The 17,354-nt window shown below is 48.2% G+C and overlaps 1 protein-coding gene across 4 annotated transcripts in view; it reads left to right on the forward strand.

Annotated features, from left to right (window-relative positions):
• Positions 1 to 17,354, forward strand: part of LOC125940214 (chymotrypsinogen B-like) — a 71,283-nt gene that overhangs the window by 15,939 nt on the left and 37,990 nt on the right. For 3 of the 4 annotated variants that reach the window (XM_049656038.1, XM_049656037.1, XM_049656040.1), the window contains exons 2-4: positions 4,763 to 4,790; positions 9,254 to 9,327; positions 15,593 to 15,699. In XM_049656038.1, the coding sequence (XP_049511995.1) occupies positions 4,763 to 4,790; positions 9,254 to 9,327; positions 15,593 to 15,699 (209 nt within the window). The remainder of the gene's footprint in view (positions 1 to 4,762; positions 4,791 to 9,253; positions 9,328 to 15,592; positions 15,700 to 17,354) is intronic. The other variant, XM_049656039.1, reaches the window with a different exon arrangement.

Raw genomic sequence — 17,354 nt, forward strand, 5'->3', positions numbered from 1 at the left:
AAATGTAGAGAGGTCGGCCGGAAAATGGAGTATCTGGCCTGCTACTCTACGTAAAGCGAAGGGGAAGAGGGGAAGGAAGAGGGTCACACTGGGGATGAAAATGGGAGGAACAAGGTGAAAGGAAACATTGCATAGATGTTATCACAAGCGTGAGTCCAGGCCCGTGTCGCCTAAGAACGTGAAAGAGCACGCATTGTCTCTATCGTCTGCCAACTCTGTGACCATGCGCTTAGCAACAGGTCCTCCGACAGTGGTCTATTGTCTAAATGCCTCAAGGTAGCTGTCAGTGTCGGTACGTAATGGACAGATTTAATTTTGAAGCAATTGAATTTCGAAGAACCGTGAGCGGCAATGGCGGACGAATGCTGCTAACCACGCCGCCGAGCAAACTCGAGACATCGAACGCAAGCGACTACAGCGACGAGCAGATAATCTTGCAACGCAAGGAAGGAAAAGTTGCACGAAAGGGAAGGAAAAGTAGTAAGAAGGGGAAGGAAAAGTAGCAGGTCAGGTACACACAATACGAGCTCCACTTACCCCCATTTTCTCAACAAGAAAAGGGCTAGTGATTTTTTCCTTTGTATTTCACTGTATTTCATTGTATTTCCTATAGTTTTCGTTTCTTACTATTTAAAAAAAGTATGACACCAATGACAACCTCCATTATCGAGTGGTTGATTTTTTACTTCTGCAATAGAAGGAAACAATCTTTCTTGTGTGTGTTTTCACTCGCATGTCTATTTGTCGTTTGCTGTTATGCTTTCTATGGTTTTTGGTGTTGTGTACTAACGTTATGGCTTCTGATGGTGTACATCGTTACTTTGTTTTGTTTGTGCATTGCTGGCACTTATTCATTGGTAGAGTCTGCACGTTGCCATTCCCTGCGTATGTCTGCACCGCACGCCTGTCGCAGGCACGCCCCCTCCTTGTGTCATTTCGTTAATTTTCATCTGGGTAAAAAAAAAGTAGTTGCAAAGTGGTTTCTATGACGGCACCATGTAAATAGTGGCAGAGTGCGATAAAAACAGAGGAACTGAGATTCTGATGCACGATAAAGCCCCCAACTTTGTAATATATATATATAGTTAAAACAGTTAAGAATTTGAAACATCAGTGGAATTCTACGTTTGTGTAAAGATCACATTGCTGTATCTTATGTCTGGTAACAAATGAATAATCAGTGATAGCATGTGCTCATAATGGGACAATTTCCATTAGGTTCCAATGGCTGCGAACGAACTAATTGCAATCAGTGTCATCGTCTCAAAAGCAAAACATGTTGCAATGCCAGTGCTGGTCCCCCTTTATTGCACAAAAGTGTGTATTTGTAAACTAAATCATAAACTACACAGTAAATTATAAATTAAAAACTGCGTATTTGATAAAAGCAGGCGGTAACACTTTCCGTTTGCTTGAGTAATGTGAAGCATTAACATTATCTGGAGTCAGCTTATAAACCACAGTTAAAACATTCCCTTTCTTTAATATTTTATTCGAAGCTAACAGCTGTAAGGAGGGAGTATATGACCACCAAAGGCTGCGTGAAATATTTTATTAGAAGAAATCGCGAGTATTTTATATTTCCATGAAGGAAAATTATTCGCTGGGTGTTAATTGCATCCAACACGCGCTCGCAACCGTGGCGCATACAAAGTATAGAAATATATAATTGTGTTAGGATGGGGTTGGCCAAGTCGACACCACATCGACGATCGTATGTGAAATCTCTACCACGCCAAATCTCGCAAGGTCATTCATCGTGCCGCAATGACCTTGAGCCGCCGGAGCGCAAGTGTGGCGAATGTGGCGTCACGCCACGTGATCCGCTGCGGAGAGGTGTCGCAGCTGCGCTCGCTCGGAGCCTCGCTGCGGCGGTACCACGTGACTAGGCGAGGGCTTAACGGCTGCTTCGCCGGCGCTTGGCCGCTCAGCCTCGCCATGGATGGCGCGCCGGCTGGGCCGACTGGGCCGCTTCAGCGCAAGCGACAAGCTGAATCGAATCATCCAGTAGATATAGCTAGACGTCAGGCTGCGAAATGTCAGGCAAAGTTGGCTGCCGAAACACCGGAGCAAAGGGAGGGCAGATTAGCACGTTATAGAGAAGTTTACCAAGTGCGGAAGCGTGCATTATTGAAACACTGTGTGCATAGTCTGCAAACCCAAGCCAAACAGACTTTCCGCTCGTGATAACTTGGTTTACAAAAGTTAAACCTCAGCCAGTTTTTTGTCGTTCCAAAGGCAGCGAGCGCTTTGAAACCGGTGGCACGTTTCTCGTCTCCTTTCCTCGTGACAGGCTCGCGCTTTCAGGCGCCGTGCTAAACTACACTATCTCCGGGAGCGGCCCACTTAGTTTTAATCAAGTTTTATGTTTTCGTAGCTGGAGTACTAATGCCATCGTCGCTTTAACCCCTTAACTGCCGGCAACGAGATAACTCGTATTCAGAACGAGCGACTGCTGGCGCCGATGACGAGCCACCGATGACAAGTTAAGTAGTCGTGAAATTTTGGCATTTTTTCCAAAAATTGCCAAGAAATTTGCAAGAAATTTTAGAAAAATGGAGAAAATATCCAGGTCGTGGGAAAATTCCGCACATCTAAAACATTTTTAGGAGAAAGAGAGAGAGACAGAAGAAACGGAAAAGGCAGGAAGGTTAACCAGATGGGAAGATCCTGTTTGCTACCCTATGCTGGGGAGAGAGGGGAGGGGGAGGTGAAGTGACGGGAAAGTAGAGATAAAGAAAGGAGCACAGACACACAAAAACAGTCGGTCACAGGTGGAACAGCACAGTAGCACTTGCAGCACTATAAATATCTGTTCAGGCTACAGCCGCTTGTCCAAGTCTGTTGCCTTTAAAACTGCAACAGTGCCCTCGTCGCCCTCAGCTGCGATGGCTTGTGATGTCGGCATTCTAAGATAACTTTCTCTGTTATAGGTCTTTGGTCAAAACGCGCTATCGCGATTGCGAGCGATCGTCTCTTTAAATTGAGGACAGTCACAAAGCAGGTGCTGAAGAGTCTCCTCGCTACGACAGTCATCACACGAAGCATCGTCGGCCAATCCGATTCGGAATGCAAAAGACTTAGTAAAGACCTCTCCTAGCCTAGCCACTCCTAGCATGGTAGCTTCGCGACGGCAGAGTTCAGCTTGGGTGCAAATGCGTAGAGAAGAGTATAGGTTGTGCAGCCGGTTGCTTTGAAAACTTCCTGCGTTCCACAGGGAGAACGTGATATCACGGCTGAGCATTTGCAGTTTTCTAGCGGCATCTGTCCTTGATGACGGTATCGGCTCCAGTTGTTTGTGTGGTCCACGCCGCAGAGCTGATAGCAAAGACTGCAGTGCGGCCTTCGAGTCGCTGAATATTGACCATCTTCGAGGTTGTTCATGGCTAGCAAATACTGCAGTGCGGCCTTCGAGTCGCTGAATATTGACCATCTTCGAGGTTGTTCATGGCTGACGAGACGAAGTGCAGCGCGAAGAGCTGCAATTTCCGCAGCCGTCGATGTCGTTGGGTGACACGACTTGAAACTGATGGTAGTGGCTTTCGCTGGGAAAACCACAGCTCCAGAGGAACACTGGAGAGTTGCCAATCCGTCAGTGCAAATATGTACGTGGTCGGCGTACCTCTCGTGCAAAAGGAGCAGAGTTAGTTGTTTGAGAGCAGGTGATGACAGCTCCGATTTTTTTCCTGATACCTGGTACGGTTAGGTGCACTTCAGGTCGAACAAAACATCATGGAGGAATCGATGACATAGTTGCGGGGGTGAAGCGTCATGGAAGGCGGGTGTAAAAATCCGAAATCGCAGTACAAAATGAGGCCTACGGCCTTTCTGACGGCAGTGTTGACAGATGATGGCCAAAGTGTCTAACGTGCACTTTTAACACTTCCACCGCAATGTGTGTTAGTATGAGTTGGTCCCGGGGGATTGAAATAGCCGCCACTGTCGCTGTGCATTTCGGCAAAACCAGACAAACCTTAGAGCCCGAGCTTGAATAGCCTGTAGAGCACAAAGATTTGTCCAGCAAGTGTTCGTCAGTACGGGCAAACTGTATCCCAAGAAGCTCAGAAAAAGAGCCCTGTATAATTACAACATTGCATGCACTGACATTCCCCGAGTCTTTCCGGCCAGAAACTTGAAAAGTTGGGAGATTGCTGTCACGGCAGTTAAGGGGTTAGCATACACCACACGACATAGCCTTAGGTACGTACGAATGTGTACCACGTAGTCCCTATGACGTCACAATCTGCGTTTCTCTCGCTTACGCTCGTCCACTAACCCTGTAGAAGCCAACAATCGTGATATCGTAAGCTCGCGTCGAATGGCCCGGCGTAGATATCGTGCCTCAGATGCACGACACGATCGTCTTCGATGTGGTCGTCGTTGTGCCGCTGTTGTCCCAAGCAGTGACGTAAGCGGCTTACACAGACAACTAATCAGTGAACACAAGTAAGTTGGTTCACCTGGTAAACCGTTCGTGGAACTTCTAAAAATACTGGATTGCCAGGTACCGGCAAAATGATTCGCATAACATCGATTCCCATAGTGTGCCCGATCTGCACAATTAAAAAAAAAAATCTCCGTGAAAATTATTTTCTGCGCAAGGTCAGCAACATTATCAAATGTAATAAAAAAATCTAGCGAAGCAATGTAAATGTGTATGAGCTGTGTCATTTCGGCCCCCTTTGGTGCAAGTGAATTTCGCTGTGTAGCTAATGCGGATCTGAAGCCTATCAAACATAGAATTCCTTTTTCTTTTCTGCAGAGGCTGGACACAAAGCTTAATCCAAAAGGTGAGAACGTCAGTTATTTATTGAATTTAGAGTTCGTATTGCGGTCAGAATTGACAGTTGTGTATGACACGTCCAAGAGGAATAAGTTATAGTCGAGAATATAAAAAAAAAGTTGAGTGTCGTGCGTTGTTACAACAATTAGACTACGAAAAAAAAAACGCATGAGAATTTTTTTAGCCCTAGTGTTATTAGAACATGACGTTTAGTCCGCAAAAAAAAATGAGGTCAGGCTTTAGGAGGAAGCTTTCTATCGGGGCCACCTCCGTATTTCCTGTTCACAAACGTGTGAAACGCTAAAATGCGGTCGATAGACAACCACTGAACCGATTTGAGTGAAGCTGGTTGCTTTTAAAATAGAAAGCTTTACACTACCGACTTGCAGGAAGCATAATTTTGGTTAGGGTCTCAAAGATTTTTTTTACAAAAGCGCAGGATGTCAGTAGGATCATATATATATATACAGGGTGTTTCAGCGAACACTTTCAAAAATTCCCAAAGGTTGCCTGCGGCAGATATCACAATTCTAGTTCATGAGCTGGCCTACTCGAAGAGGCGGACATTACTTGCACTAGAAATTGAAATGCATAATCGAATAATTAACAGAAATTCACTAATTAAGTTTTTAACTAATTACCTGATGGCACATATTGCAATTTACAAATTGTAGCCGTGGAGTTCGCAAGGCGGTTCCACTTGGAACGAATTCTCGAGATGACACCAGTTTCGAGATATTAATTCCCGAACTTTGCGGAGAAATGCATTGGCGTTCCAGTTAAGTTCTTAAGGAAATGTTGCTTTATGCATTGAAGCACAAAATTCACTAGAACGCCAATGCATTTCTCCGCAAAATTCGGGAATTAATATCTCGAAACTGGTGTTATCCCGAGAATACGTTCCAAATGAATCCGCCTTGCGAACTCCACGGCTACAACTTGTAAATTGCAATATGGGCCATCAGGTAATTAGTTAAAAACTTAATGAGTGAATTTTTGTTAATTAGTCAATTATGCATTTCATTTTTTGTGCAAGTAATGTCCGCCTCTTCGAGTAGACCAGTTCATTAACTAGAATCGGGCTATCTGCCACAGGCAACCTTAAATAAATTTTGAAAGTGTTCGCTGAAACACCCTGTATATATATATATATATATATATATATACAATATAATATATAAGCACAGTAAGTAACGATACATTTGTCAGGCTACCTTTCTAACGTAAACAACTTGAGCGATGTTACAAGTTACACAGAACAACTGTTTACTTTCAACCGCTTCGACCGGTGAACCGGTCGCTCGCGAGAGAAGCACCCGAATAGTCGCAATGTGCCTCGAGCGGTCAGTCGCACGGCAATTTTGCGTGTATTCGGTGGCTTCTTTCACGCTTGGAAAATATGACTAGTTGATGTAACTAGTTGATGTAGGCTTAACCTGGCTCAACTTGGCTTTTTATAGTGAAGGTTGGGCTATCAGGGCAAGGCTAGGCTACAGGGCAAGGCTGGGCGTTGACGCTTGGCTTGATTCTCGCGTGCTCGGTATTCCGGATCGGCTCGGTGACGTCGCATATCGGCGGCTTTGTTGGTGATGTAGGCTGGATCGGCACGAACACGGCGATTCCTTTCGCGCGAGGCTTCAAGGCGCTTCTCTCGTCGGGCAGCCTCTTCTTTCGGCGTCAAGGTGCGTCTAGGTCAAGCCATGTCTCAGTAGAGCGGAGAAATGCCCGCGCGCCGCCGCGCGCTCGCTTTCATTAGCGCGGTCACATGACTCTGCTGAACACGTGCTCGTCGCAGATATGACGTCAATGTCCAGGCTCCTCTCTCACGCACTGTGCTCCTCCTCGGTCAACCAGTGTTATCGTTGCACACCAGCATTTTGCCAAGCTTAAACAGCTCCTCTGTTAAGACACTTTTATGTAGCACGTATTGAGCAACAGAAAGCTGTATCGAGAGTTTTCAAGCGAAGCTCGTATGCGCTAGCCTGCGCCGGCGATGTAACGCTAAAAAAAAAAAAAGCAGCTGCGCTCAGAGCTGCACAGGTGGTCGGCACGCATTCGTGCCACAGCTCCTGCGTTCATCGTCATCGGCTGCTTCCACAGCTTGCTGCGTTGCCGCTAATCATTCCAGCGTAGAATTTCACTTCTATTCTGTCGTCGTAATGGAGAGGCCGCGTTTACGGGTGTATGAGCGATTGCTTAAGGGGGTATGAACCATTCGTTGTCTTACTTATTAACGCACATATTTAATTTTGAAGCAATTTCACGGAAATCCATCCACAATGAACGCGTTCCGACTCTAGCGTGAGGGCTTCCGAAGCCCAGGCGAAACATCAGCGAATAGCCGCGGACCCCGAGTTGAGGGAGCACGATGTCGAGGCCAAACGTCAGCGTCATCTAGCCCTCCAGGAATCCGACAATAGTGGTGCATGCCTCGGCCACGCTAGCGCCAACTTCCCCGGTGCGACGGCCAGGTTTCAACGCGAGTTTCTCGCGAAACGTCGAAGCCAGCTGCAGTGCGCGTTGCCGCTTGTGGTTCGAGCCCAACGTGGTACTCGTCAGTGCAATTCGTTCGGAGAAACACCCAAGAACCGAAGAAGCACACGACACGCTTCGTTTACCCCCATTTGCTCGACAGGGAAAGGGCTACTAATTTTTTCATGTTGCTTTACAAATTTCTCATTCGCACCTTTATTGTAATTATAATATTTGAGAAATTGATTATTTAGTTAGGTATAATTATGTTTTTAGGCGGAACGCAAAAAATTATCTTAATATCTGCAAAAGATGGCAGACACCATTACCTTAGTTCTGTCCAGCTAAGTGGCATTTCTTGATGCATGGCAGTTGGGGACACCCTGCATATATGTGTATACTGAAGCATAATGTTAACAAATCCAGAACTCTGCGCTAACCACAGATGCCTAAGTTATGTCAGCTGCATCTGTTAGACGCTCTAAAGAGGAAAAATGTGAACGATAAGTTTAGAGTATACGTGAAATTATTACAATTCCTATGAGGGGGCTGCGAAACTCTTACTAAGAAATTAGTCTTACAATTCAGAGCGATTCACTAATACATCACATTTGGCCGCTTTACATGTTTGAATAAATACAGCGTAAGTAATTGTGATATATGCGTTTATTGCCGCGTTACAGAGTTCCAAACTTAGCTCTTGATTTCCTGAGTTATGCGACTTAAAAAATGAAGTGCGTGAGACAGAAAATCCGCCTCCATTACACCCTGTGGAAATGGGTGTACAGCGAAGCTGGTGCGGACGTTACACAAGCACCACCACCACAAGGAGACGTACGTCACACGCAAACGAACGTGTGCGAAAGTGCAGCATACATCCTCATTTTTCTAGGCCGTCTGCCAAGCGCAAGTTCCTTATTGAACTAGATTAATGTTTAAACGTAAAATTGCGTCAGAAAAGGCGTAATGTACGACTTAAGCTGCAGACGTGACAGCTTCGAATTGTCATTCGAATATGCGAGAAAACCTAAATACGTTACGCGGAAACTCTGTATGTATTATAAGTGTGCTTGTATACGCGTCTACATAAAGGGGGTTTCATTTTAGCTGCACCAAATTAAAAAAAAAAGTTGCCTGTGGCAGATAGCACAATTATAATCCTTGACCTAAACTACTCGATGAGGCGGCCATTACTTGCACGAGAAATCAAAACGCCTAATTTAAGAAATAACATAATTACGTTAATTACCTCTTTAATTAATTATTTTCCGGCACGTGTCTCAATCTAAGAATTATAGCCGCTGAGTTCGCAAGGCGTATCCACTTGGAACGAATTCTCAGGACTGAACCAGTTTCGAGATATTAATTTTCATACTGGCTGACGAAATGCATGGGCGTACGCCTATGCATTGAAGCACAAAGTTAACTGGAACGTTCCAGTTAACTTTGTGCTTCAATGCATAAAATATCGTTTTACTCAAAAAGTTAACTAGCATGAATAGTTAGCTTTCGCATATTAATCTTCAGCTCCAACCTTACACTTTCTCGGTTAAGGTACTCAATCATTTGTTGCAATCCGTCCCCAGTGTTACTGAAGAGGACACTGTCATCTGCAAACCAAAGGTTGCTGAGACATTCGCCGGGGATCCTCACTTTTAAGCTTTCCCAGTCTAACAGCTTGAACACTCCTTCTATGCATGCAGTGAATAGCATTGGAGAGAGTGGGGAGGTTAACTAAAGACAAAGATACAGACATACCGCAAACTGGGTTAAGTTCCCAAGCAATGCTAATCTCTTTAAAACACACTCACACCTAAATATACATGTATACATACATGCCCCAGTTAGTTATTCAACATCGCCAACTTGGAAGTAAAGCTGGAAGACGGTCAGAGTTTATATATAAAAGCTTTGAGTTGACAACAAGCAAATGACTAGCTGTGGGTGTTGAATGACTAGCATGTGGGTGTTGAACAACCATAACGTGATTCAACGCAGGTTGTGGTGTTTCTGAGCCGATGGGGAGAATATACAATGGCAAGCCGATCGGCAGGGAGAACGTTCCCTGGATGGTAAGTGAAATTCCTGGAGTTGACTAAAGTTGGCATACATGCAATTCTTTCCGAGTGCAAGAGCTTTCATTCAAAATCGGCACAAGGGTGAAGAGGAGGGGGCATAAAAATTGTTCGATACAAACGAAAAGAAATAGCGTAGCTTGCACTGGAGGCCCAATGCTAAAGAGACAGCGGAGCTGATGGGCACCTAGCTATTCCTAGCTTTTGGGCTAGGCTAACAACAATCAAGTCATTCCCAGCATTTTTGGGAATTTATTGGTTATTGATCGATTATCGATGAGCTCTTCATTGGCTATCGATTGGCTGCCGATGACTGACTAAGCTTAAGTAGTCCCAACCATGCTTGCCTAGACTTATCCAGGCTCAGTTTAGCTAGTTCAAAAGGGTATGTGCCGTGCTCATGGACCATTTTTGCGCTAAGGACATCCGTCGAAGGTTTGCTCTGCGATGATCTGCTGTACGCGGATTTGAGCTGGGCTGACATCGAAGATCTATTTCTACCGTTGCCAGTGTAATGAAGAAGAACGCCTGGACTTAGGCAGCAGGATTGCCAACAGCATCGCGTGCCGCAGAAGCTCGAGCTTAGAGATTGTGCTCGGTGGAACGCTCCACCCGTGATCGGCCTTTCGTCCAATAAACCTCCTTTATAATTGGTGGACGTGCTGGGTACCCCTCAACTCTACCATCCTGGAACTCCGCACTAGGACGCTAACTTCCACCATGCCACACGCCGAACCACAGACGCTCCCGTCACCGCCCGTTCTCTGCGCTGGGGCTGTCCGTCAGCGGGATCCTACCATCTTCAGCAGGACCGACGACAACGACGTTGAAGATTGGCTTGCGTCCTACGAGCGGGTAAGCGCTCATAACAAATGGGACGACTCGACCAAGCTAACCAGCGTCGCTTTCTATCTCGCGGGCGTGGCCCATCTCTGGTTCAGGAACCATGAGGCGGATTTCCGAACGTGGTCTGCGTTCAAAACAGCCTTTACAGAAGTATTTGACCGTCCCGCCGTCCGCAAACTTCGAGCTGGTGAGCGCTTGCGCACACGCGCGCAGGTAACAGGTGAAACATTCACCAGTTACATCGAAGACGTTGTCGATTTGTGCAAACGCGTCAATGTCACCATGTCGGAAGAGGACCGAATTAAGCACATCATGAAAGGCATTGATGATGATGCTTTCCAAATGCTCCTGGCCAAGAGCCCGAACAGTGTTGCCGACGTTATTACCCTGTGTCAGAGCTACGACGAGCTACGCAAGCAGCAAGCTTTGACGAGGCCTTCTCCTGCAACCGATGCGCCTATCTCCAGTCTGGCCATTGGTTCCGACCAGGCGTCACTGCTCACGCAGATCAAAGCTTTTGTCCGCGAAGAAGTCGCACGACAGTTGTCCCCGGTACCCTTCACCCAGGTGCCTGCCAGTCCATCGCCTTCCACTCTGCGCTACCTTATTCAAGGGGAAGTCGCTGAAGCACTGCCGGTTGCGCCCCAATAGCCGCTTGTGGCCACTCCGCTCACTTATGCTGCGGTAGCTGCCAGGCCACGCCACGAGCCGGTACCACTTTTTCAGCAGCCGATGCGCCATCCTCCTCCTCCCGTCTCTTCCTCCTCCCGTCCCTCACGCACGACAATCGGCCTATATGCTTCGCATGTAGATATCCCGGACACGTCGCAAGGTTGTGCCGCCGCGTGCAAACGATCGGCAATGATCTACAGGCGCCTCGTTACCCGGTCGAGTCCAATGCTCCATCCGACCCACCGCCAACTCGTACTCCGATTGATCGTCCTCGTTTCGACCATCGCCGCTCGCCATCCCCGCGTCGCCGGTCGCTTTCACCGATGCGTCGGCGGACCGTGTCTAGCGACGAGGGAAACTAGACAACGCAGTTCCCGAGGCAAGAACTGCGCCAGCATCGCAATGCCCAAGTCCTCGTTCCTTGCCTGCCAATGTTATTGACGTGTTTGTCGAAGGTGTCGCTACAGTCGCTCTACTCGATACCGGCGCAGCTGTTTCTGTTATGGATGCTAAATTTTGCCGATTACTTCGTAAGGTGACGACGCCTCTTTCTGGATTGTCACTTCGGACTGCAAGTGCTCAACCCATCGAACCAACCGCAGCGTGTACGGCTCGCGTGAGGATTCAAGACGTTATGTACACTGTAGAGTTTGTAGTACTATCATCGTGCTCCCACGCAATCATTCTAGGATGGGATTCTCTGTCTCGCCACAACGCTGTCATCGATTGCGCTCGCGCTGAGGTTGAATTCTTTCAACTCAGTGACCTCGCCTTCATAGATCCTCATTTTCCCGCTAAACTTGTAGTCAAGGAAGACACCAGTATACCGCCAGGCTCATCAGCACTCGTACCGCTCTCATGTGGTGCTATCTGCTCCGGGACAGTCTTCTTCACGCCGTCCGATCTCTTCGTTGCCAGAAAAGCCCTTCCTCTGCCTTTTGCTACTCTTGACCTCGCCGCCGGTTTCAGCACAATGCCCGTTTATAACCCACTTTCATCCCCGCTCACATTGCTTCGTCACGAATGCCTTGGCCACGTCGAGACCGTCGATTCTATGCAGATTGTCTCCGGTCCCGTCGAGGCGTCCTCTACGACTGTTCCTGACCTGAGCGCCCTTTCTGCTACTGACACAACATCTACGGATGTCTGCACCCCATTCATTGACGAGGCTCTCACACCTTCGCAGCGATCCCAGCTTCTTGCCCTTCTGCAGCATTTCCGAAGTTCTTTCGACTTCGCCCAAGAATTATTAGGCCGCACATCAACAGTCGAGCACCACATCGACACCGGCTCCCACTAACCACTGCACCAACGTCCGTATCGTGGATCCGCTACGGAACGCCGCATCATTGCAGACCAGGTCGACGACATGCTCCGTCCAGGTGTGATTCAGCCTTCACAGAGCCCGTGGGCTTCTCCGGTGGTATTTGTCACAAAGAAAGACGGTTCCATACGCTTCTGTGTAGATTTTCGGCGCTTAAACAAGATCACGCTGAAAGATGTTTACCCACTGCGACGCATTGATGATGCTCTGGACTGCTTACAAGGCGCCGAGTTCTTCTCCTCCTTGGACTTGCGGCCAGGCTACTGGCAGGTCCCGATGGCGGAGGTCGATCGCCAAAAAACTGCCTTCGTTACGCCAGATGGCCTATATGAGTTCACCATTATGCCTTTCAGACTTTGCAACGCTCCTGCTACATTAGAAAGGATGATGGATAATGTTTTGCGCGGCCTTAAATGGAAGATCTGCCTATGTTACCTCGACGACATCGTAGTGTTCGCTCCTGATTTCGCAACACACCTTCGACGCCTTCAGCATCTACTCAGTTCCTTGACCAACGCCGGTCTGCAGCTTAATCTGAAGAAATGTCGCTTTGCCGCACGCAAGTTGACGATCCTCGGCCACGTTGTGTCTAAGGATGGCATTCTTCCAGATCCCGAGAAATTACGGGCCGTCTCTGCGTTTCCTAAGCCCACTACAATGAAAGAACTTCGCAGTTTCAACGGATTATGCTCTTATTTCCGGCGCTTCGTTCAAAACTTCGCATCTATCCTATCACCCCTCACGCAACTGCTTCGTGGTGCCAAAGACCTCTCATCGTGGTCCCCTGCCTGCGACCATGCGCTCTCCACCTTGCGCCGTCTTCTCATGACGCCACCTATCCTTCGCCATTTTGACCCTCAAGCCCCTACTGAAGTTCATACCGACGCAAGTGGTGTAGGCCTTGGTGCTGTGCTTGCACAGCGTCATCCTGGCCACGCCCAATACGTCGTGGCTCATGCGAGCCGCACGCTCACCAAGGCGGAGAGCAATTACAGCGTCACGGAAAAGGAGTGCTTGGCCATCGTCTGGGCACTTGGCAAGTTTCGCCCTTATTTATATGGCCGCTCTTTTGACGTAGTGACCGACCACCGTGCGCTGTGTTGGCTTTCGAATTTAAAAGACCCATCTGGCCGCCTCGCTCGCTGGGCTCTGCGAATCCAGGAGTATGACATACGCGTAGTGTATCGTTCCGGGCGGAAGCATTCCGACGCTGACGCTCTTTCCCGCTCACCGGTTTCGCCAGAGGTCACTCGTGAGTCCCCCTGTGAGCGCACGTTGTCATATCTTGACTTCGACACTATTGCTGCCGAACAACACAATGACCCCTGGACTGCATCACTTTTAGACCTTCTTTCGGATACGTCAACAGCTCCGGCTTCTAGAGCACTTCGGTGCCAGGTCCTGCATTTTGCGATCCATGATCAGCTCCTGTACCGGCGCAACTATGCCCCTGAGGGACGTACGTGGCTGCTAGTGATCCCGAGAGCCTTGAGATCAGAGATCTGTTCTTCTTTCCACTCGGACCCCCAGTGTGGCCACGCCGGCGTTTTCAAGACCTGCGAACGACTTCGGCACCGCTACTACTGGCGGGGTATGTACACCTTCGTTCGAAACTTCATCCGTTCTTGCCGTGAATGTCAGCAACGCAAATCTCCGCCGCACCTCTCAGCCGGTGAACTCCAACCCCTGCCATGTCCTTCTCAACCTTTTGATCGCGTTGGTGTCGATCTATATGGGCATCTTCCCTTGACTACGTCCGGCAACTGGTGGCTTATAGTTGCCGTTGACCAATTGACACGCTATGCAGAAACTGCTGCCCTCCCAGCTGCTACTGCGCAGGAAATCGCCACTTTTATACTGCGCCGTTTTGTGCTTCGTCATGGATGCCCTCGTGGACTCCTAAGTGATCAAGGCCGCGCCTTCCTGTCTGAAGTTGACGAGAAATTGCTTGCTGAATGCGCTATTCATCGCGCATGCACCGCCTATCATGCCCAAACCAATGGTATCACGGAACGCTTTATTCGCACCCTTGGTGACATGCTCGCTATGTACATCGCATCCGACCACTCCAATTGGGACCTAGTTCTTCCATTCGTCACCTACGCCTACAATACTGCTACGCAAGCCACTACCGGTTTCTCCCCCTTCTATCTTCTTTATGGCCTTCCCATACAACTGATACCATTCTGCCCTACCACCCAGACGCATCAGAATACCGGCCAATCTTGGATGCCGCAAGGGAAGCTGAAGAATGTCGTCAGTTGGCCCGCCGCTTCACTTCGGACGATCAGAGTCGCCAAAAGTCAAAACACGATGCCCGCAACTCGACCCCAACTTTTCAACCAGGAGACCTCGTTTGGCTGTCCATACCGAACCGCTCGCCAGGACTTGCTTCAAAACTTATTCCTAAATACGATGGACCACACCGCATTTTGCAACAAACTTCTCCCGCCAACTACCTGATCGAGCCGCTGACACCGCCTTCTGACATGCGCCGTCGCAACCGCGAAGTCGTCCACGTCCAGCGGCTCAAGCCGTATCATGATTCTATGGCCTCATCTTGAGACTAAGTCGTCAGGATGGCTCCTTTTTCCGATGGGGCAATTGTAATGAAGAAGAACGCCTGGACTTAGGCAGCATGATTGCCAACAGCATCGCGTGCCGCAGAAGCTCGAGCTTAGAGATTGTGCTCGGTGGAACGCTCGACCCGTCATCGTCCTTTCGTCCAACAAACCTCCTTTATACCAGAAACGATTTACCGACGACATGGCCGGCTGCAGTATACGTCTCCCAAGGTTTGCGTATTGACCGCAAGGAAAATATTTTCTTCCTATACCCACTGCAAGATTTTTCGCAATTTGTGGCCACATCTTAACGTCCTGAAAAGGGTTCGTCGCGAGCACTTCTCGCAATATACAGATGTCGTCTTCTGTTGTGTATTGCGAGAGCGCGTGCGTAGCTCTCGGAGCAGCCACGCTTACCGGCTGAGAGATAACGGCTTTGGATGGCTGCGGCTCGTACGGCTCTCCTGGCTATCTCGCGATTTATCGTCATCCACGAGGGTGGCCGAAGACGGCTTGAGGGCCCACGCTAGTTTTCGAGTTTTGGGTCTTGGGCTAACGCGAGTGCGAGAACCCAAGACTGGCGTGGGTTCTGCGCATGCGCACTTGTGGCCCGCAATTCTCTTGGGTCCACAAGTCGCTTGGGCATTCTATTCTAAAACTCTTTAATGACCGAGTGTACGCTGCTGCTTGGGCTGGCGATGATTCCGGGGGAACTTGCGCAAAATGTGGCTGAGTCTCGAAGCATAACCTCACAAAATCTTGGCCGAACCGAGTTAAAGCTAGGTGGGGTCACCAGCTTCACTGTTTGCCCAGTCTTCGCACCACTAATGTGAACCTGCCCCAAATTTTTTTTCAGGTTTCAGTTTTGGTGACCTTCGATGATCCTGGTAAAGTATATGGATGCGGCGGAAGCATCATTACAAGCAATGTTATACTGACTGCGGGGCATTGCTTGTATAAAGAGTGAGTCTTTTCTGACAATGCTATGCATCATCACACTTTCTACCCTGCGCAGGCGCCGATGGGCTTTAAAAATAAACTAAAAAGTTCTTCGAAATAGTTCAGGTGATTACTTTTAGCAGAAATACTTGTTACCATATAGCTATGCCAGATTTCGCGATAGTAGGTTTCTATTTCTAACCTGTGCGTAAACGTACTATAATTCCTGGAATATTGGGTTGCCGGAAAGTCATGCAGCACGCGCGCCACCGCTAGTTTCAAAATGTTGGGCCACATAGTACAATTGTAGAGCCCACAAAGCTAATACTGCAGTGCCTTACGATGTTCTACTTAACTCTTGGTGTAATGTGTTGGTAGCGACATACTCTTAGCGTGCAGTACTTTTATTGTTTTCCTTTGACGAGGTTATTGAAGCGACAAAAAGTCAAAACCCATCTCACGATAACTTCCGACGCATTTAACCAGTGTAGCGCCCCATGGTATTGCTGAAGTGACGTTTATTTAAAATCCGTAGTTGTCGGCCTCTTCGCTTGTACGCGTTTGAGACATACATTGTCTCCGGTATGGGGACCAATTTTCTATGGCACTCACTAGCCAAGTTCAGCCATGAGCATGACGGTGATTCTGAAATGATGACAATGGTTTAACGATGACAGCATGACGCTGACGGCATGAGGACAGTGAGATGGCGACGGGTGTACGATGACGAAACCGGAATGATGACGATGGAGCGGGCATGGCGGCATAACGGCGACAGCATGGGCCCATGAATTGTGCATGAATCAGTGCATGGGCACTGAATAGCGATTAGGCCACAGCTGTCATGCGATGGCATGACAGCGGTGGCATAATCATGATTCAACAACGACAACATGGTTACGCCAGAATGAGGGAGAAGGAATGACGTCGATGAAACCACGAAGGCGATATGACGACGACAATGGCAGCATCACAGTGGGATGATGGGACGTGCCTGAAGTGATGACGATGGAAAAAAGACAGCGCGGTGACGACTGTGTGTCATATATATATATATATATATATATATATATATATTATAGCGAAGAGAGACGCTAGTGGGTGAAGTTTGGTGGTGAAGTTTGGTGGTTGGCCGAAGAATCAATGTCCTAAATTCATGTACATGCGCAGAAGGACGCACGTGCGAAGCCTTGCAAGACTAAGCCTATACGAAAGGTTACATACAAAAAGGCTACGTGTACCTATACTAAAGGTTACTATATAGTAACCTTTAGTATAGGTACACGTAGCCTTTTATTTTATAGGTTACAAGTTTGTGAGAGTGAGAGCTTCATTAAAGCTTACTATGTAACTTCTTTTATAGGTGCACACATTTGTGAGAATATACCCCTTTAGTAAACGTTACCATGCTAAGAGTGTAGTCTGCCCAGACGCTAGTGGGTCCAGCGCTTTGGCTCGCAACGGCGCTCGTGCTTCAAGCTTTGGCTCGTTTGAGTGTCGATGCTGCGCTGCTCCGATCTCTAATAAACCCTTTACAATTGGTGGAGCGTGCTGCGCCCTCAAAACCCGCAACCTGGAACTTTGATCCCGCACCGTACCTTCGACCATGCCTGAAGAAGCCTCCCAACAAGTGCCTCCCCCTGCACCGGCACCTTGCTCTGGTGTGACTCGCCACAGGG

This window comes from Dermacentor silvarum, chromosome 9 (assembly GCF_013339745.2).
Source record: "Dermacentor silvarum isolate Dsil-2018 chromosome 9, BIME_Dsil_1.4, whole genome shotgun sequence".
NCBI lineage: Eukaryota > Metazoa > Arthropoda > Arachnida > Ixodida > Ixodidae > Dermacentor > Dermacentor silvarum.